Raw genomic sequence first — 20,849 nt, 5'->3', positions numbered from 1 at the left:
CTCGCCGGGTTCGAGTTCTTGGTGAACTGGAGGAAGTCCCATCTGGTTCCCTCTCAGGTTCTGACTTGGCTGGGTCTCGTTTGGGACTCTCGAACCGCCTCCTTGTCTCTCCCTCCGGAGTCTCTCCTGCGGCTGCGGTCCCGCCTTCGTCTGTTTCTGGAGGGCCCTCGGGTCACCCGGCGGTTGCTCGAGGGGCTGTGCGGGTGCCTGAACTTCGCGATGGTGGTCTACCCGCTGGGTCGGGTTTGGCTTCGACAGCTGTTCTGGTTCCTTCAGGGTTCCCCCTTCCGCCTTTCTCGCGATCGCAGAGTTCGACCCCCGGGGGCCTTGCGTCGGTTGCTGCGTCACCGGCTTCCTCTTCGGGGTTTTCGGGGTTCAGTGCCTTGGCGCCTACCCGAGCCCTCGCTCGATGTGTATACGGATGCGTCGTCTCTCGGCTGGGGTTTTGTGACCAGTGCTCACCAGGCCGGCCAGGGGCGTTGGGATCCATCCTTCCGTCGAGCTCACAGCACGGTGCGGGAGTTCGGGGCAGTGTGGTTTGCTCTCGGGAGGATTCGGGTGGCCCGCGGATCGACGATTCGGCTCCATTCGGACTGCTCTCCGGTGGTTCATTGCCTGAACCGCAGGGGTTCGATGCGGTCCTTGTCTCTTTGGGGTTGGTCGCTTCGGGTGACTCGTCTGCTGAGTTCTCGGGGTTTGGCTCTCCTGGTGGTTCACGTACGGGGCGTGTCCAACGTCTTGGCCGATGCCCTGTCTCGCTTCGTTCCCCTCTCCACGGAGTGGACGGTCGACGACGAGTCCTTCTGTTGGCTTTGCCAGACGTTTGGGCGCCCCGAAGTGGACCTCTTCGCGTCGGCATGGTCGTGGCGTCTTCCCGTTTATGCGGCGCCCTTCCCCGATCGCGAGGCCGTCGGGGTCGATGCCTTTCGGCTAGACTGGTCGAGGTGGGGGTTCCTGTACCTCTTTCCCCCGGTTCGGCTGTTGCTCCAGGTCCTGACTCGTTTGGAGACTTACCAGGGGAGAGTTGTCCTTCTGGCCCCTTGGTGGCCGGCCCAGCCTTGGTTTCAGGCGCTGGTTGCTCGGTGTCCGAACCCGAGGGTTTTCCCGCGGCTCCGCCTCTTTCAGCAGATCGGGCCGGTTCGTCACGTGGCTGGTTCGATCTTCTCCTCGAGTCTTCGCGTATGGTTTTTTTGACTCGGGTCTATCATCATCTCTATGGTGATCAGGTGGCCTCCTTGTTGGTGTCCCACCTGAGGGCTTCTTCTCGGTGGCAGTATGAAGTTTCCTGGCGGTCCTTCCGTTTCTTTTTGCGTCTTCGTCGTGTTAGTTCCTTGTCTGTTCGGGCGGTCTTGTCCTTCCTCTCGTTGTTGTTTCAGGACCGTCATCTCATGCCTGACACTGTCGCTTCGTATCGTGCGGCGCTGGTGGAGCCGCTTCAGCTTGCTTTCGGTATTGATGTTACGTCTGCGCCGTTTCGCAAGCTGTCTCGTGCATTGTTTCACCTCCGGCCTGCTCATGCGTCGCCTGAGCCGTCATGGTCTTTGGACAGAGTGCTCGCTTTCCTTTCATCTCCTCGTTTCGTTGTGGCCTCTTCGGTCCAGGATTGTTTTTCCAAGGCACTTTTCTTGTTGGCTTTGGCCTCTGGGGGTCGGGTAGGGGAGCTTCATGCTCTCCTCCGGCGCAGGGGTTTCTGCTCTTTTGGTCGTGGTGATTGTTTTGTTCGTTTGCAGCCGTCTCCTTCTTTTCTGGCGAAGAATGAGACTGCTGCGTTCCGGAGGGGTCCATGGGTGGTTGATGCTTGGTTGGTCAGGCCGGGGGTGCATCATGTTTTGTGTCCGGTTGCGGCGCTTCGCTGTTATTTGCGCGCCACAGCTTCTGTGTCCGGGGACGCGCTGTGGGTTGATCCGGTTTCCCTTCTTCCCTGTTCGCGGGTTCGGGTCTCTCAGGTCGTCCGCAGGGTTATTAAGTCCAGCCAGCCTGCGGTCTATCCTTGCGCCCATGATGTTCGTAAGTTCGCGGCTCTTGCTGCTGTCTTTGGGAATATGTCTTGGTCTGATATTCGGGCGCGGGGATTTTGGCGGTCGAACAGGGTCCTGGCTGCTCGTTACCTTGTGAATGTCCCTGGGCCTCGTCGGGCCTGTGTTGCTTTGGGTCGGCGGTTGCAGCCAGTTGTCTCGGCTTCGAGTTGAGGAGTGAGCGACGACCGCCTCCCGGGTAAGTCCCTCTTTTTCTGTCTGTGGGTAGTTAGCTCCGGGGAGCCGACGGGGCTTCCCCCAGAAAACCAGCGTTGAATGTAATGAAACGCCATTTTCTGGGTGAGTCCCCGGCATCCCTCCCTCCCTCCGGTCGGCGGTTTTTCGCGTTTTTGACATCCAGCCTCAAGAACTGAGGTGTGGGTAGCCGGCGCGGGGGGTCTGGGGCTCCCCCTTCCCCCTCCCGGGGAGGGGGGAGCTGCGCAGACAGCGGCGCGGCGGTGTGTGACGTCACACTAGTTTGCTTGTTTTCGGTTGGGGAGTTCTATCCACTAGTTCGGTTTTTGGTAGCAATTTTAACCAGAATAGGGGTTTGTTTTGAGGCGCTTACCTTTCTGGGTGCCTGTTCCGGTCGATGGCAGACATAGAATGCTTCCAACCACACGGGGGCTTCTATAGGCCATTGCTCCCCTTGCCTCTCTGAGGGGGCCCGGTTCTGGCCGTGGTCCCCGGTAGGCCTAAGAACTCCATACACATGACTGATGCCAAAGTCTGACATTAGCATATCAGCCTGGGATAGCTCCGGGGAGCCGACGGGACTCGCCCAGAAAATGGCGTTTCATTACATTCAGCGCTGGTTTTTTGCCAGACTTCCCTTCCCTATTGCGGCTAAAATATGCCACCTACGTTTTTTTTTGTTATTTTTTCCGTGATCAGGGAACAAAAATGAACACTTGTATAAGACGAAAGAATTTTTGGGGCTTTTTTTTTTTTTGTTGCGCCTGTGGGTGTCGAATCCATTTGGGCCCCTAGCAGTTTGAGGGTTAAAGTATTTGATCAGCAGTAGTTTGTTTTGGAATTCCTACCTTTCTGGGTGCCTGACCTGGTAGATGGCAACCAAAGACTGCTTCCAATTACACGGAGGTGTTTTTAGGATATTGCTCCTCGTGCCTCTCTTGGGGGGGGGGGGGGGGCAGGTTCTGGCTCTGGTCTCCGGTAGGCTTAGAACTTCTTCGATTGACTGTTGCCACAGTCTAATATATACACATAAGCCTGGTATAGCTTCAGGGAGCAAAAGGGGCTCTCCACAGAAATAAAGCATTAAATGTTATGAAACAACCTCCTCAAGTGAGCTCCTCCATAGCTCCTTATTTCTTGTTGCCTCGTATTCCCTGTGATGGTGGGATTTTGTTTGTATAGCTTGTGAGTGAAAGGGCAGGTGGCTGGAGTCTCAGGAGACCTGAGATACTACCCCGTGGTGGTCAGGTACATCAGAGTTAGGATGTTTACCCTGTGCATTAATAATTTGCTCTGTCACTTGGGCAAACAATTTTCTTGCAGCAGTTTCTTACTTTGTTGTCCTTACACTTTCTGGTGAAGCCGTCCTCCCAATGGAATGTCGCATTTTGACGTATACTATACCCAAGGCCAAAAATTGTCGTACTAAGAAAGGGTAGCGACTCGCGAAATTGACATACTGTCCCATTTTCTGTTTTGGGTCCTCTGGTAGGTTAGAATAACAGCACTTTAGTATGATAGTTTCTTGGAAAATCTTAGGAGGATGGGCTGTTCCAGTAGTTTTTCTCACTTGGGCTGATTTGTGATCCACAAACTCCCATTTTGTTGTAGAGCCAGATTTTGGTCCTGGCTCCTGGTAGGCAAAGAAGGGGCTCAGAGACCCAGTGCATTTTCCTGAGGTTTGATTAGTCGTAGCACTTAGCTGAAGAAGTCGACTTCTGAGGGCACAAAAAGAGGCCATTTTATTACAATCAATGCTTGATTTTTTATTTGGAATGGTAGCTAGGTATGATTCCTGATTGTAATTAGAATCCAAATGATTGGATAGATGGGTTCAGTTGTTAGGTTTAGGTTCATTGGTAAAAACTGCCATGTATTTAATGTGTGTGCGCGCGCAGTGTACATACTGCTGAAGACATATAAAATGGAGACATTTTATGACTCTTATATCCACCATGATTTCAGGTTTACTGGACGAGATGGACGATGTGGTAGCTGTGGCTGCATCGTGCCTTGTACCAGTGGCAGACAGTGTGGTTGAATTGCTGGATAAGCAGTTGGTGATGAAGCTGGTGGCCACACTTTGGGATGCCTTGTTAGATATTGATGACCTGACATCATCAACTAATTCTATATTAATGCTCCTTGCCAAGCTGCTGGGACATCTGGGTAACAGTGACAGGTGGGTGCATGTAATCTGTATTGTTACAGATTAATAGTTTTACTCTGTCCATGAGACCTGATACTCCCTCTGGAAATCACTATGAAGGCTTGCTCATGACACTGTAGCATCCAGGCTGCATTGTATAAAAAAATTGTTTTTAGAATCATAATATGTTTGGTTTACAACATTTCTTTCCCCCCTACAGCAATTACTGGACAGCAATGTGTTATGAAAGTTATATGGGTCAAACTAATATTTAAAATTACTGTACAGTATAAATGCTCTGGGTCACTCCACTCAGGAATAATTAGACAACAAATTGGTAATATGAAAGGAAATTCTCATACTCTGTACGTGTGGTTGACAAGTGGAATGCATTGAAGGAAGAAGTTGTCGACAATTCCATCCACAGCTTAAAAAAGGAAATGAAACGTAAATGTTGAGAAAGGTAACTAGTGTGCATGCCAGGTATCAATGGCAAGGAGAGAAGGTATAAGGAGCTAGATCTCACTTCCCTCTGATCACAGATAGTGTAGGCACCATAGATTACTCTCAGCTGATCTGGATAACATTAAAATGTTTAATTATTTTAAATTCATTTTATATGAGACCTGTTAATAATGTTTCAGTTTGAATCTACTTGGCTGTGGTAGTGTTGGATTTTGATATCATGTCATCATGCATAATAACGTGACATTTATTTTTATTTACAGCGTAACGAGCAACCTTAGTGAACTGGTACCCCGTTTGTGGCCATTTTTGTACCACAGTAGTAGCTCTGTCAGAGGCTCGGCTTTGAAGACCCTGGATACACTTACAGCATTTAATAGTCTACAAAATGTCTCAACTAATACAGTGCCTTCACTTAATGTAAATAACAAAATGTCTGGAAATGAGGTATTGCAAAAGGACAAATCTGAACAATCTGAACAAATATTGAATACAAATATTGATATTAAAATCGAAGATAACTCTGAAATGTTGGGGGAAACTGAATCATTAAACTCTAAAGTAGAAGTAGAAAATATACAACAGAAAGTTAAAATAGAAAAAGAAAATATATCGAATGCAAATGAAGATGATAACATGAAATTAGATACAGGGAAGTGTGTTAAGTTAGGATCCACCAAAAATGGAGACATTGGCATCTTATCACCAGTTACTAAAGTGAGGGAAGATAGTCAGACACAATCAACGATCACAAAAAAAGAATTGAAGATGGAAACAAAATCTGTGAACAATTTGCAAAGTACTCTCACAGTAAAAGAAGAAATATCCATAAAATCAGAAGAAATATCCATAAAATCAGAAGAAATATCCATAAAATCAGAAGAAATTGATTTAGAAAATCCTTTGGAAAGTAAATGTTTGAGCGAAACGGTGAGCGAGTCGACACCGTCAACCGAGGCCGGAGCCAAGACAACTGGTGAAACATCTTGCTTCTGGCTGAACTCCATCATCCAGCCAGCGTTGTCACATGTATATCAGAGAGCTCTGTTGGAAAAATCGGCTGATAACCTTAACATGGTATTCAAGGTAAGTGGTGTATGTCTCTTTGAGTTAGATAATATAAATGTTTTCCCTTTATCATTATCACCATCATCATCACCACAATGGTTTGGTATTTCTGTCCATGGCAAGCTAAATAGTTATCCTGACTTAATGTCTTCTTTTTGTAAATACGTTTTCTATTTGCATGTAGAAATAATTTTGTGTGATTTTGGTTAAGAGGCTGTGTAATTAATGGAATATTTACATAAGAACTGTACCGGTACTCAAATTTTGTCCAGTTCCAATAGACCGTACATAAGCCCCTGAATATACATAGCATAGTTTTCAGATGTTGGAACTTATAAATAGTGATGTATAAATAAGCTTCATATTAATCCTAGCACAACTATTCCTGCAGAGTCTACAAAATAAATCTGTTAACAATTAAAGAAGGAAATCCAAAGCTATTATGATTGTCATCTTGAACACCAGGACCACTTAAGCTAATTTAGAATCATGAGAATCAACATTCTAAACTCAGTGGTGATAAATGATATACAATGGGGCCTCGACTTACGATGCTAATCCGTTCCCAGAGATGAATCGTAAGTCGAAGCAATTTTTCCCATAAGAAATAAAGGGATTTGAATTAATCCGTTCCCACCCTCCAAAATATTAACATTTTATATTGAAAACAATGTTTTTTTCTAACTACAATACAGTACCTAAATTTAACTTACCTTTATGGAGGGCTCTTGATGGCATATGGAAGATGGTGATGAGGGGGGAGGAGGAGAGTTGTTACTGTTTGGAAGGGGAGTCCCCTTCCATTATCACATCAGGCAGTGATGTTTTCTCTGGGGTACTCTCTCTCTCTCCTACATTTTGCCTGAATACCACTAGCACCTGGTTGTGGTTCAGTGGTTGTTTGTCTCACTACAAATTTGTCAAGAGACATTTGTTTTTCCCTTCATTTTAACATTTGTCTGTAATGATGCATCACTTTAGCACCCGTAATGTCCTTTTTCTTAGCCAGTATGGTGGATATTGTTGACTGAGATTTGTTGTACTGCCTAGCCAGTTCAACAACCCGCACACCATCTTCATATTTATGAATGATCTCTTGTTTCTGCTCTATGGTCATCCTTACATGCGACCTCATATGTTGAGCCTTAACACTGACTTTCCTGGGACTCATGGCATGATAGATAATAATTACTTTAATGTTCAAAATACAAAAAATCACCACAAACGCGAATTTCTTATAGGCGCGATCGTCACTAAGCGGGCAGCTGTAGTAAACTGAGGCAGGTCGGACCGCGTGACCGGGACCACGCGCTCAGTTGACCCGAACGTGTACCAACAAATATCGTTAGTTGATGATACCATCGTATGTCGAGTGTCCTTTTTTTATGAAATTTACATCGTAACTCGAAATTATCGTAAGTCGGGCAATTGTAAGTCGAGGTGCCACTGTATTTGAATCCGGTTTTCCAGTTTTATTCAACTTGGTTCCTTGCATGATATCTAAAATAACACACATCAAATATCTCAGAAGGGATTTACAAATCACAATGAATCCTACAAGAAGAACAAATTAATCTAATCTAATGAATAAGATATTTAAAAGCATGATATTCTTCCCTATCTTGATTATATCTTGAGATGATTTTGGGGCTTAGCGTACCCGTGGCCCATCCTTGACCAGGCCTCCTTTTTGTTAGACACCACCAGGAAGCAGCCTGTAGCAGCTGTCTAACTCCCAGGTACTTATTTAATGCTAGGTGAACATAATACTGATTATGCTCTACCATGACGTGTAGGCAAACCATCAGGGTGAAAGAAACTGCCCATTTGTTTCCGCCTCCACCGGGAATCGAACCGGGAACCTCAGGACTATGAATCTGAAGTGCTGTACACTCAGCTGTCAGGCCTACCTTGATACCCTTGTCAGGTATCCTTTCTTTAGATTATTTGCTAATAGTAGGTGAATCACAGCAGATCTTGAGGTTATCTAAAGATGATTTCGTGGTTTAGTGTCCCCGCGGCCCGGTTCTCGACCAGGCCTTCTATTTGTTACACTTCCCCAGGAAGCAGCCCGTAGTAGCTGTCTAACTCCCAGGTACTTATTTAATGCTAGGTGAACAGGAGCATCAGGGTGGAAGAAACGTTGCCGATTTTTGTTTCCACCTCCACCGGGATCGAATGTAGAACCTCAGGACTACAAATCCGAAGCGCTGTCCACTCAGCTGTCAGGTGCTCTTGGATAACGAGATAACTTAAATCAATACTTCACATCAACACACTAATTGCTCAGAACTGTATCAAAGCACTTTGTAGCACCAGCAGAACTACACTGGTTGGTTACTTTGCAAAACATAACTTATGGGCCCCACTAGAGGCGAGATACTCAACCTGTCCTCGGGTCTACCTAGGTATCATCAGGAGTGAATATGACAGCAGTTGACAAGAGGACCAGTTGATGAAAGGATGAATGCATGGAATACATTAGTTCATGCACTGATCAACCCAAAACCCATAGCTTACCTGGGTATTGTCAGGGTAGAGACAACTTCAGTTGGCAGATGATCAGACAGTGAAAGTTTCACTGCAGTAAATTCATTCACACAGAACTGCATTGTAGCATGAGTAGATCAATACTGGTTACTACTGCTGCAAACCATAACCTATTATTCCCACTAGAGGTGAGGTACACTCAACCCTTCCTCCTGCCTACCTTGTTACTGTCTGGGTGGAGATGACAGCAGTTAGCCAAGGACTAGTCTGTGAAAATGCACACTCATGGATGTACATTGTTTTGTGTATGACTCAAAACACAGGAAGGTTAGGTTAAGTTAGGAAGGTTAGGACACCTTGCTAACCTGTGTCAGCTTAGGAAGATGTGCTAAATCGAACATAAAGGAGGCACACAACTCAGATACCCAGGAAAAGGAGTTTTGTCTCCCACGAAAACAAGTGTGTAACGTTTTTCCAAGCTTAACACTTTCGCCCGCCCGGCTAAGGTTAAAAAAAAAAAGCGGAATGTGCGCGCGGCGTTTTTGTCGCTTAAGCGTCAAAACAAAAATGTGTATACTCTTTTTACTCTCCTGACCTTAGTTCTCGAGCTACGTATTTCATTTTGGTACCAACGTGTTCGCAATAAAAGTCTCTAGAAGAACATCAGTAAAAAGGTCATGAAAGGTATAGGTATACCAGCACCAAATAAAAACCTACGTAGATGACTACGTGAGCGCCCAACAGCAACAAAATGTTTTTACTCTTGGGATTGTTATCGCCTCCACACTTGTCCTACAGCGTTAATTTTGGTATCAATGGACTCGCAATGAAATTCCCAACACGGTGATATGAATATAAACGTAGAATAATGGTCGCGGCCCACCCGCAAGAGTGTGGGAAGTGGCGGAACTGTTACCCGGTATCGGTGACGCGACGACACATGTGCGATACGGCGCTTTGAAAGTTTATACTTATTTCACTGTCCTGACATTATTATTCTATGTACGTCATTCATTTTTGTGCCAATGTGTTCGCAATAGAATGTTCTATGAGCCCGTAGGTAAAAAAGATCAACAAAGCATAAGATAGAATAGCGCTAAATATAAAACAACGCTGGAACATATCAGTGAGTGTCAAACAGACACAAAATGTTTTTACTGTTGTTATGTTTGTCAAGTTTATACTTGTTGCACACAGTTATTTTTGGTATTACATTGATCGGAATAAAATTCCCTAAACAGACATGTGCATATAATACATGATATGGGGGAAGCATTACCAGTATAAATGGCTAAAGTCACCCACCTGCAACCCATTTGGGACACTCGTTCAGACACACGCTACACCCAAAAAAAAAATCTATGAAGGTTTGAGTCTACTTAGGGCAGTTTATGTGATAGTGTTCATTCTGGTATCAAAATATTCGTTTCAGTTTGTAGTTCATGCGATTTTCAGAATCAACTGAATCGCTGGAGGTTCAACATTGGAGTCAGTCAGAGTCAAAGTCATCTCACAAAATCGTCTCGTCAAATGGCAGTGTGCCAGACATCTCGGGTTCAGATTCGGTTGCTGCTTCAGCTTGAGGTGTTGAAGTGAACAAAGGCCACCTCACACCAGATGGTCCGGGAGTTTGCATGGTGTCAGCATAGGCAGGACCTGTGTCATCATTTATGTCTGGAGGGTGCCACAAGTGTTGAGATACTGTTGCTGTTTGAGGCCAATCTTCCGGGTCCCAGCGCAATAGGGCCCAAATTGCCACCTCGTGGAACTGTAGCAATGTTAGCTTTTTTTGATCAGTTGTGTTGTATTTGTACAAAACAAATGCATTATGCAATGTCATTTGCAGGAAATAAACGTTTTCTTTTTGGTCCACTTGTGAGTTTTCCTGGTAAAATGGTAATACCATTTGATCGAAGTGGTCCACACCTTTCATGAACTTATTGTACCATGCAGCCTAGTGGTGAGAAAGAGAACCTCATGGCGCACAGTTTGAAACAAACCCAAAGTAAATCGGATTAAAATTGAATTTTATACAAATATTTTTTTGAGGACATCATTTTATGTCCACATTGCGGAAGCGGTTAGGCAAACAGGACTCCAGGTAATGTCCTGATTCGCATAGAACTCTTCATGGATATAACTCCTGAAGATGGAGTGATGAAGATTTCACACTTGCTTACCGAGCAGTCAGAGCGTGTGTACCCAGTAGTCTCAGTCCCTGATTACCCAGTAGGCCAAGCAGATAAAGGGCCCACCATCACTTTTTATTTTGTAATTACATAAGTATAGGAATATGGCTTCAGTGTATGCCTCCTTAAACTATGCATAATATAACATTGATAATTAATCATTACATATTATTATGAGACGAACTGTTTACATGTATGTGTTTAGCCTTTGAATAGCAACACTGATCAGAGGGTTGGACCTATTTACCTGTTTTGGCTTTGGGCCCCAAAACAGTTAGATCTGGCCCTGTAGGGAGTGTTTACATGAGGCAAAGAAATACTTTGTGTCACTCGTTACCACCGAAGTTTTAACACTTTTGCGCTCTGAGCAAGTGTGTGCCGCGCCACCCCGAGACGCGCCTGGCATTCCACGGGTAATACTGCGTGTGGTAATACTGAAAAGTGTGTACTCTTTTTAACTTTATCTCAATTCTCGTCCTAGGTTTTTCAATTTGGTATCAATGTGTTTGCAATAAAATTCTCTACAGGACTAAAGGCATATAAAGCCCAAAAGCCCTGCGTACCATCCGCAACAAACAGAAAATGTGAGCGTGTTACCCAGGAGCGCGCAAGAGCAATAAAATGTGTACTCTTTTCACTTTGGTCACCTCAGTTCTCGTCCTAGGTCTTTCATTTTGGTATCAATGTGTTTGCAATAGAATTCCCTATAGGGGTATATGCATGTGTCAAAAACTGCGGCCTGCTACACCCCCCAAGGCTGGCCAGGCATTCCATTAGAGAGCGCGGTAATTCTGAAAAGTGTACTGTATACTCTTTTCAACTTTGTCATCTCAATTTTCAGTCCTAGGTTTTTTCAGTTTGATACCAATGTGTTCGCAATAAAATTCTTTACAGGATTAAATGCACATAAAGTCCAAAAACCCGGCGTACCACCCGCACAAAACAGAGTAAGTTAGAGCATGTTATCCGGGAGCGCGCAAGAGCAATAAAATGTGTATACTCTTTTCTCTTTGGTTACCTCAATTCTGGTCCTAGGTCTTTCATTTTGGTATCATTGTGTTCGCAATAGAATTCCCTACAGGAGTATATGCATATATATAAAGTCCAAAAGCCCAGTGTGCCACCCACAGCAAATTGAGAAAGTGACAGTGCGTGACCCCTGTGAGTGCTCATCAAGAGCAATATATTGTGTATGCTCTTTTCAACTTTGTTACCTCAATTCTCATCCTAGGGCTTTCATTTTGGTATCAATGTATTCGCAATGAAATTCTCAACAGGAGTCTATGCATATAATGTCCAAAACCGCAGCGCCCGTCCCGCAACCCTGCTGAAATCAGGGCAAATTTTAACATTTTTTATGCCATACTGCGTCGTTACCGAATATTCATCTACTAAATTTTTGACACCATTTTGCATCGTTAACGATCGAAAGTGTTAAATTAAGGGGTTTAGGTTCACTTGTGTACTCGTAACTTCTGTGACCTCGGGGTTCTACTTTACTAATTCATATAGGTGAAATGATTGTACGTAATTGGAAAAGTCACACTGCAACATCTTTGTTAACCCCTATGCTGCTCTGGGCTATTTGGCTTTCAACACCCACAGGCACAAAAAAAAAAAAAAATTGTCCTATCAAAGTGTTCATTTGTGTTCCCTGATTAGGGGAAAAAAATATAAAAAATAGTAGGGTGGCATAATTTGGCCGCAATAGGGCGGGGAAAGTCGGGCAAAAAAGAGGCGTTGACAGAGCAAGCATCAGAGCAAGTGTCCATGGTTGTTCAACGTCCTCCCAGCCACTATAAGAAATATTGCCGGAACAACCGTGGACATCTTCAAGAGAAAACTGGACTGTTTTCTAAGAGAAGTTCCGGATCAGCCGGGCTGTGGTGGGTATGTGGGCCTGCGGGCTGCTCCAAGCAACAGCCTGGTGGACCAAACTCTTACAAGTCGAGCCTGGCCTCGGGCCGGGCTTGGGGAGTAGAACTACTCCCAGAACCCCATCAAGCAGGTATCAAGCAGGAGGCGGTCTGCACCACCCCAGCTGTCAGGTGGGAGTTACCACAAAGATATTATTTCCTTATTATTGCAATGTCTCTGACTGATTTTTTCTTAGGTTTCTGGAGCTTACTAGACTGATATGCTAATGTCAGACTTTGGCATGAGTTATGTATATGGAGTTCTGTGGGCCTGCCGGGGACCACGAACCAGAACTTGGCCCCCTCAGAGAGGCATGTGGAGCAATGGCCTATAGACACCCTAGTGTAGTTGGAAGCATTCTGTGTCTGCCATCGACCTGGTCAGGCACCCAGAAAGGTAAGCATCCCAAAACAAACCCCTATTCTGGTGAAAATATTGCTACCAAAAGCTGAACAAATGGATAGAACTGCCCTAGAAGAAACAAGCAAATGAACATGACATCACACGTCGCCGCGCCTCTGTCTGCGCAGCTCTCCCCTGCCCGGGAGGGTGGAAGGGGAAATCCCAGACCCCCCACGCCGGCTGGTTCCCTTAACTCAGGGTGACCCTCATGGTTTTTGCCTCTTGTCACGCTGCCTGTTGGGTCGGTGACACCTTCGACTCGGAGTCATGAGAGTTTTGTTGCTTGCTCGTGACTCAGTTTACCCAATCTCAAGATGATGTTCTACGGGTACAGGCGGCGCAGGCATTGCATGCTCGGTTTAGGTTGCAACGCTCTAGATTGGTTGCTCACCCGGATGCCCTGAGGCTGCCCCCTTTTGCTTATAGAGACCCGGTGTGGGGTCGCTTCGACCTTGGTTCAGTCCACACCCCGTCGTCCTTTCCCTGCTGTGGTGGGTCCTGGTCACCCCCCTCCTGCTTCTGGCCCCGAAGCATCTGAGTTTTTGGAGTCAGGGCAGGGTTCAGATGGTCTTGAGTCTCGGGCAGTCTCTGGGGATGCCCCTTCCGGTGTGGCGACGGAGGCAATCAAGTCCACTCTTCCTGCTGAAGCCTCCGGGTCTGACCAGTGGGCCCCCTTCTATTCGGCTTTCTCGGCTGCACAGGCTTTTTCTTTAGGGGCCGGTGCTCGGGGGGATGACTCGGCCCCGGGTCCCGAGGAAGGGGTATCTTGGGGCTGACTTGGGGGGCCTTGGGCCCTGCTGGACCCCGCCTGGGTTTTTCTACCCTCGGAGCAAGGCTTATTGTTATCAGGAGTGGGGGTTCTCTTTTCCCCCCTCTGCGTACGAGTTGGATTTGGCATCTGCCCCTCCCCAGGTTCAGTTCAGTGTTCCTCGGGTGCGTCGATTCCGTCTTTCCAGAGGTTTTAGCGTTCGGTTGTTCGGTGGCAGCAGGCTCCATCTTTTCTGGTGTGGGGTGGGGCTGCTGCGTTCTGGGGGGTCCATGTTTTGTTGGTGCTTGGTTGGTCGGGCCGGGGGTGTGTCGTGTTTTGTGTTCAGTGGCGGCCCTCCTCTGTTGTTTGCGTGCCACGGCATCTGTGTCCGGGGTGCGTTTTGCGTTGATCCGGTTCTGTTCTTCCCAATTCACGGATGATGGTGTCCCGGGTTGTCAGCCGTGTTCTTGCGGCTCAGTTGCCTGTGTTCTTTCCTCATGCCCGTGGCGTTTGTGGCTTCGCTGCTCTCGCTGCCGTCTGAGCGACGTGTCCTTGCGGTCATTCGGGCGTGGATCTTTGGTGTTCGTACGGGGGCCTTGTTGCTCGTTCTCTTGTTGTTCCCGGGACTTTAAGGGGTTGTGGCGCCTTGGGTCGGCGTTTTGCTGCTGATTGTCTCGCTTCGTGGGGGGGGGGGTGCGTGGTGTCCGCCTCCTGGTTCTGTCCCTTTGACCTTCCTCTGTGGGTAGTTAGCTCCGGGGAGCCGACGGGGCTCCCCCCAGAAAACCATTGTTGAATGTAATGAAACGCCATTTTCTGGGTGAGACCTGGAGGCTCCCCGGCAACCCTCCCTTCCTCCCTCCCTTCGGTTGGCGGTTTTTGTGTGTTTTTGACATCCAGCCTCAGAACTGATGGGTGGATAGCCGGCGTGGGAGGTCTGGGGCTCCCCGTTCCCCCTCCCGGGGAGGGGGGAGCTGCGCAGACAGTGGCGCGGTGACGTGTGACGTCATACTAGTTTGCTTGTTTTCTGTTGGGGAGTTCTATCCACTAATTCGGCTTTAGGTAGCAATTTTAACCAGAATAGGGGTTTGTTTTGGAATGCTTACCTTTCTGGATGCTTGACCCGGTCGATGGGAGACATAGAATGCTTCCAACCACATGGGGGTTTCTATAGGCCATTGCTTCCCTTGCCTCTCTGAGGGGGCCAGGTTCTGGCCGTGGTCCCCGGTAGGCCCTAGAACTCCATACACATGACTGATGCCAAAGTCTGACATTAGCATATCAGCCTGGTAAAGCTCCTGGGAGCATCCGGGTCTCACCCAGAAAATGGCGTTTCATTACATTCAACGCTGGTTTTTTATGTCCATTACGAGGTTCCAGCGTCATCCTGGCTGGCGAACTGTCCTATTTTTGCTTTGGAGGCTTGGCATTCTTTCTTTCTGTCGTTCCCACACGCTTGAGTGGCATGAGGTCTCGATGGTGGTTCAGATTTTCCTGGGGGGGGGGGGGGCAACCTTGAGCTCCACAATGAGTGCTTGTTTGCTCCTGCCCTTCCCCGGGATGTTGGCATTCTGCAGCTCCAGTGCAGTTTCCCTCCCTTTCGGCTGCGCAGGTGGTCGAGGACTTGCATGCCTGTGGCCTCTTGATTTTGGCCTTGTGCTTCTTTTCTCTCCTGGAGCTGTCTTCGGACCCCCTGGTGGGCCCAGGGGGTCCTTTCTGGAGAGGTCGTGCCAGGGCTGGGGGTTCCACTCGTCGTGGTAGGCCACTGGTGCCAGTTTTGGGTTCGGCTCTGCCTTCAGACCCGCCTTCGTTTGGCTCCTGTTTGAGCCGGGTTCTTGGATGGTGTCCCTGGACCTCCAGGATGTTTATTGGCATGCCCCAATTCATCTGGGGTTCAGGGACTGGCTCAGTTTTGTTGTGGGGCATCAAGATTACCACTTTTGTTGTCTCCTGTTCGGGTTGAATCTGGCACGTCGTGTGTTCACATGCCTTATGCGGGTCACCGTGGCTCGTCTGCGTCTGTTAGGTGTTCGGGTGTTGGCCTACCTCGACGACTGGCTGGTTTGGGCTCCCAGCCGGTACAGTTGTCTGCTAGCCAGGGATTTGGTGCTTTTCCAGTTCGCCGGGTTCGGGTTCTTGGTGAACTGGAAGAAGGACTCCAGTTCTGGAGTCTGGTTCCCCTCCCAAGTTCGGTTGTGGCTGGGTCTTGTGTGGAACTCTCGGACCGCGTCCTGTCTTCTTCCGGAGTCTCTCCTCCAGCTGTGGTCCTATTTATGCCTGTTTCTGGGGGGCTCCCAGAAACAGGTGTAAGTCATGCGAATCTCCACCTCGACCAATCCTGCCGAAAGGCGGGATTGGTCGAGGTGGAGATTCTCATACCTCTTTCCCCTGGTTCAGCTGTTGTTCCAGGTCCTGACTTGCTTGGAGACTTAACAGGTAAGAGCAGTCCTCTTGGCCCCATGGTGGCCGGCCCAGCCCTGGTTTCAGGCGCTGCGTGCTCGGTGTCCGAATCCGGAGGTTTTCCTGCGGCTTTCCCACGGCTCTGCCTCTTTCAGCAGATCGGTCCGGTCCGTTATGAGATTGGTTCGATCTTCTTCTCGAGTTTTCGCGTCTGGAGTTTTTGACTCGAGTCTATCACCATCTGTATGGTGTCCCACCTGCAGGCTTTGTCTCAGCGGCAGTACTGTATGAAGTTTCCTGGCGGTCCTTCCGGTACTTTTTGTCTCTCCGTCGCTGTATTTCGCAAGATGTCTGGGGCGTTGTTTCACCTCTGGCCCGCTCATGTGCCACCTGAGCTGTCCTGGTCTTAGACAGGGTTCTCTTCTATTTGTCTTCTCCTTATTTTGTGGTGGCCCCTTCAGTTCTGGATTGCTTTTCTAAGGCCCTTTTTCTTGTTGGCATTGGCCTCTGGGGGTCGGGGAGCTTGATGCTCTCCTCCGGCACCGGGGCTTCTGCTCTTTTGGTCGTAATTACCTAAGTGTAATTACCTAAGTGTAGTTGCAGGATGAGAGCTACGCTCATGGTGTCCTGTCTTCCCAGCACTCTGTCATATAATGCTTTGAAACTACTGACAGTCTTGGCCTCCACCACCTTCTCACCTAACTTGTTCCAAACGTCTACCACTCTGTTTGCAAAAGTGAATCTTCTTATATTTCTTCGGCATCTGTGTTTAGCTAGTTTAAATCTATGACCTCTTGTTCTTAAAGTTCCAGGTCTCAGGAAATGTTCCCTATCGATTTTATCTATTCCTGTTACTATTTTGTATGTAGTGATCATATCACCTCTTTTTCTTCTGTCTTCTAGTTTGGTGGTAGGTTTGTGCGTTTGCAGCCTTCTCCCTCTTTTCTGGCAAAGAATGAGACTGCTGCTTTCTGGAGGGGTCCCTGGGTTGTTGATGCTTGGTTAGTCAGGCTGGGGGTGCCTCACGTGTTGTGTTCTGGTTGCGACGCTCCGCTGTTATTTGCGCGCCACGGCCTCGGTGACTAGGGTTGCGCTTTGGGTTGATCCGGTCTCCCTTCTTCCCTGTTCCCGGGATCGGGTCTCTCAGATTGTCCGCAGGGGTTATTTGGTCTAGCCAGCCTGCAGTCTATCCCCGTGTCCATGATGTTCGTAAGTTTGCTGCACTTGCTGCCGTCTTCGGTAACATGTCTTTGGCTGATATTCGGGCCCGGGGTTTTTGGCTGTCGAACAGGGTCCTGGCTGCTTGCTACCTCATGAATGTTCCTGGGCCTAGTCAAGCCTGTGTCGCTTTGAGTTGGCGGTTGCAACCAGTTGTCTTGAGTTGAGGTGCGAGCACTGACTGCTTCCCGGGTAAGTCCCTCTAGTTTTTGTCTTTGGTGATGTAGTTCCAGGGATCCGAATGGGCTCCCCCCCAGAAAACAAGTGTTGAATGTAATGAAACGCCATTTTCTGGGTGAGAACTGGAGGCATCCCGGCAACCCCCCCACCCCGGTCGGCCTTTTTTTTTTTTTATTTTTTTTTTTTTATTTTTTTTTTACATCAAAACCTCCCAAGAAAGGGGGAGCTGCGCAGATGTGCGGCGCAACTTGTGTGACGTCATGCTTGTTTGCTCGTTTTCATTTGGGAAGTTATGTCCTCTCGTTTGTCTATTTTTGTCGTTTTAACCAGAATAGGGGTTTGTTTGACTTTTATTCTGATAAGATAAATTACCCCTATGCTGGTAAAAATAGGCGTTTACCTTTCTGGGTGCCTGTCCCGGTCGATGGCAGATATAGCAGATATAGTCGATGGCAGATATAATGCTCCAAATCACATGTGCATTTCTACAGGCCATTACTCCTCGTGCCTCTCTGAGGGGGCCAGGTTCTGGCTCGTGGTCCCCGGTAGGCCTAGAACTCCATTCACACTGATGCCAAAGTTTAGAGATATATACATCAGCCTAGATAGCTCTGGGGAGCCTCCTGGTCTCGCCCAGAAAATGGCGTTTCATTACATTCAACGCTGCTTTTTCTCAACTTTGCCCATTGCCAGGATTTGGACCCATATGTTCTGAAGATACAATAGGATCCTCATCTCCTTACTTGCCTGACATTCCCCAGCCTTGATGGTGATGTGTGGTGTGAATGGTTACCTTACCTTGAGGTTACCTTGAGGTGCTTCCGGGGCTTAGTGTCCCCGCGGCCCGGTCGTCGACCAGGCCTCCTGGTTGCTGGACTGATTAACCAGGCTGTTAGACACGGCTGCTCGCAGCCTGACGTCTGAGTCACAGCCTGGTTGATCAGGTATCCTTTGGAGGTGCTTATCCAGTTCTCTCTTGAACACTGTGAGGGGTCGGCCAGTTATGCCCTTATGTGTAGTGGAAGCATGTTGAACAGTCTCGGGCCTCTGATGTTGATAGAGTTCTCTCTCAGAGTACCTGTTGCACCTCTGCTCTTCAACGGGGGTATTCTGCACATCCTGCACATCATGGTTGTCACGTATCTGATGTATCGATTCAATCTCCTGGGTTAAATTTTCTGGTCCGCATTGAACATGGAAAAGAGCCCTCTGGGTTTTATTTTATGTAGTTCCCTATGGGGTCGCATGGTAAGTAAACTGAGGGTAGCTAATGATGTATGTAAACCCAGAAATAGAGTTGAATACTGTATAATGAAAGCTGGGTTAAATTGGGTTACATATATTGCTGGGTTACTACTTGGTAGCTTCCTGTTCCCACCCTGATGTCCTTGTTATCTGTGTTTTAGAACATGTTACACCTCGACTGTGGGAGGGCTTGCTCACGCTGACTTTTGGGTAGTTCGGGCAACTCTAGTAGTAGTCAGGGTTGTTAGATTAGTGCGGAATAAGCTGTGCCGAGTTGTGTGGCAACTAGTCATTTCCAAACTTTATTTTATTAGGAGTGTTTTTAGGGGCAGTTCATCTCAGTGAAGGGTTGACCTCTAATGCCATTGAGCTTACCCAGCACGACGAAATTGTCACTGGGGGCCTGGTGTTGTCACACTGTCTTTAACACATGCCAGTGTTGAAAGCTGAGGGTGTTACCCAGGTGTTACCCAGAAATAGTCATTTCATTGCACACTATTTTTAAATTGATGTAGCTGACAGTAGTTTTTAGTTAACCATAGTGCAACTTGATCTAAATTAATGCTATAGTGTAATGATGGTTTATTTAAATTTTTTTACCTTTTCAATTTTTGTAGGTACTCAAGTGTGATGAATTGATGGGTTATTTTTTACTTTAGGAATTTTAAGTGTTTTAGTCAGAATAAAATTAGTGCATGTATATTGATAATGACCAATAAGTGTTAAAAGTAAGGAGACATTGTTTGATATTGACAGATTTGGCAGCAGATGGTAGGGAGTGTGCCTCTTGAAGCTCTCCTGCCAGCAGTGTGCCCCATGGTCTCCAGCTGGCTGTTTCTCACCATGACCAACTGTAAAGTGCCACTAGATGCATCACTGCTGCTTCTTGCTCATCATCATAAGGTTAGCAGTGGGGGGAGAGTGTGCATGTTGCCTGTGTATAGTGTTGCAGGGGTGGAATAAAACACTTTTTGTAACCAATTGATATGCTATTACCATTTCACTCCCATGCTTACCTTGGGTCGAAATTGGATAACAAAATCTATTGTACGTTTGTAAGCAATTGAATGACCTGCTCTTTCCAGTGGTAGCCTTATCAAAATAAATACAAGTTAAAATTAAGTTTTTAATTCATATGGGCCATTTCAAATAAAAAAATATAGTCCAAGTAACTCAATATCATGCCATCAGTATTAGAATATACTAAATACATTCAACAACATATTAAGAAGAGAACATGATAAGAACAGAACAAAGACAAAAAGAGCTGAACTCTGGGAATAGAAGGCACGACACCAAGGCTTGGGGAAGTGTGAGAAAAGAGCTTGGCTCTCGCCTCTCGCCTCGCAAGCTAGACGAAGAAACAGGACAATCAATCAGGAATAGCTGTGGAACCGGTCTACTGAACTCTAGGAACATAATCTTATGTGCTGACTGAAGTGAGCAGGGTAAGGAAAACAGAGATTTTCCCAAACCTGAAAAAACATCCAGAAAGTACCGTACAGGCTTTGCAAAGCAAACTATAAATGTTGATTATGAAGCGGAAAAGTGAAAAAGTAAGTTGTAGTTTGGCAATGCTAATACATTGGTACCTTCGTTTACGAATTTAATCTGTAAATTAAATAATGTAAATTGAATTAATCCGTTTCACACACCCAAAAATATTAACTTAAAAATACATTATATTCATAATACTACTCATATTTTGTACTACAGTATGTACAAGTATATTTTACCTTTATTGAGGACTCTTGTTGGCATTTGAAAGACAGTGAGGAGGAGGAGGAGGAGAAGAGATGTTAGCGTTTGGAAGGGAAGTCCCCTTCCATTATAACATCAGGCAGTGATGGCATTTCTGGGATACACTCTCTCCTACGTTTTGCAGGCATACCACTAGGACCTGGTTGTGGCTCACTGCTTGGTTTGTCTCACTAAAAACCTGTCTACAGACACTTGTTGGCTCTGTCAGACGTTTGGGCACTCGGAGGTGGACTTCTTCGCGTCAGCGTGGTCGCTGCGCCTTTTGCTGTATGTGGCGCCCTTCCCTGATTGCGAGGCTGTTGGGGTCGATGCCTTTCGGCAGGACTGGTTGAGGTGGGAGATCCTGTACCTCTTTCCCTCAGTTCAGCTGTTGCTCCAGGTCCTGACTCGCTTGGAGACGTACCAGGGGA

General features: G+C 47.0%; 1 protein-coding gene across 2 annotated transcripts in view; it reads left to right on the top strand.

The window, feature by feature from the left end:
• Positions 1-20,849, top strand: part of Hel89B (histone acetyltransferase 1) — a 282,946-nt gene that overhangs the window by 104,353 nt on the left and 157,744 nt on the right. For both annotated transcript variants that reach the window (XM_045760944.2, XM_045760943.2), the window contains 3 exons: positions 4,176-4,392; positions 5,088-5,910; positions 19,435-19,581. In XM_045760944.2, coding sequence (XP_045616900.2) covers positions 4,176-4,392; positions 5,088-5,910; positions 19,435-19,581 — 1,187 coding nt within the window. The remainder of the gene's footprint in view (positions 1-4,175; positions 4,393-5,087; positions 5,911-19,434; positions 19,582-20,849) is intronic.

This window comes from Procambarus clarkii, chromosome 45 (genome assembly GCF_040958095.1).
Source record: "Procambarus clarkii isolate CNS0578487 chromosome 45, FALCON_Pclarkii_2.0, whole genome shotgun sequence".
In the NCBI taxonomy this organism is placed as follows: Eukaryota; Metazoa; Arthropoda; class Malacostraca; order Decapoda; family Cambaridae; genus Procambarus; species Procambarus clarkii.
Note: the sequence above shows the minus strand (reverse complement) of the source record. Positions and strands in the feature narration are given on the sequence as shown.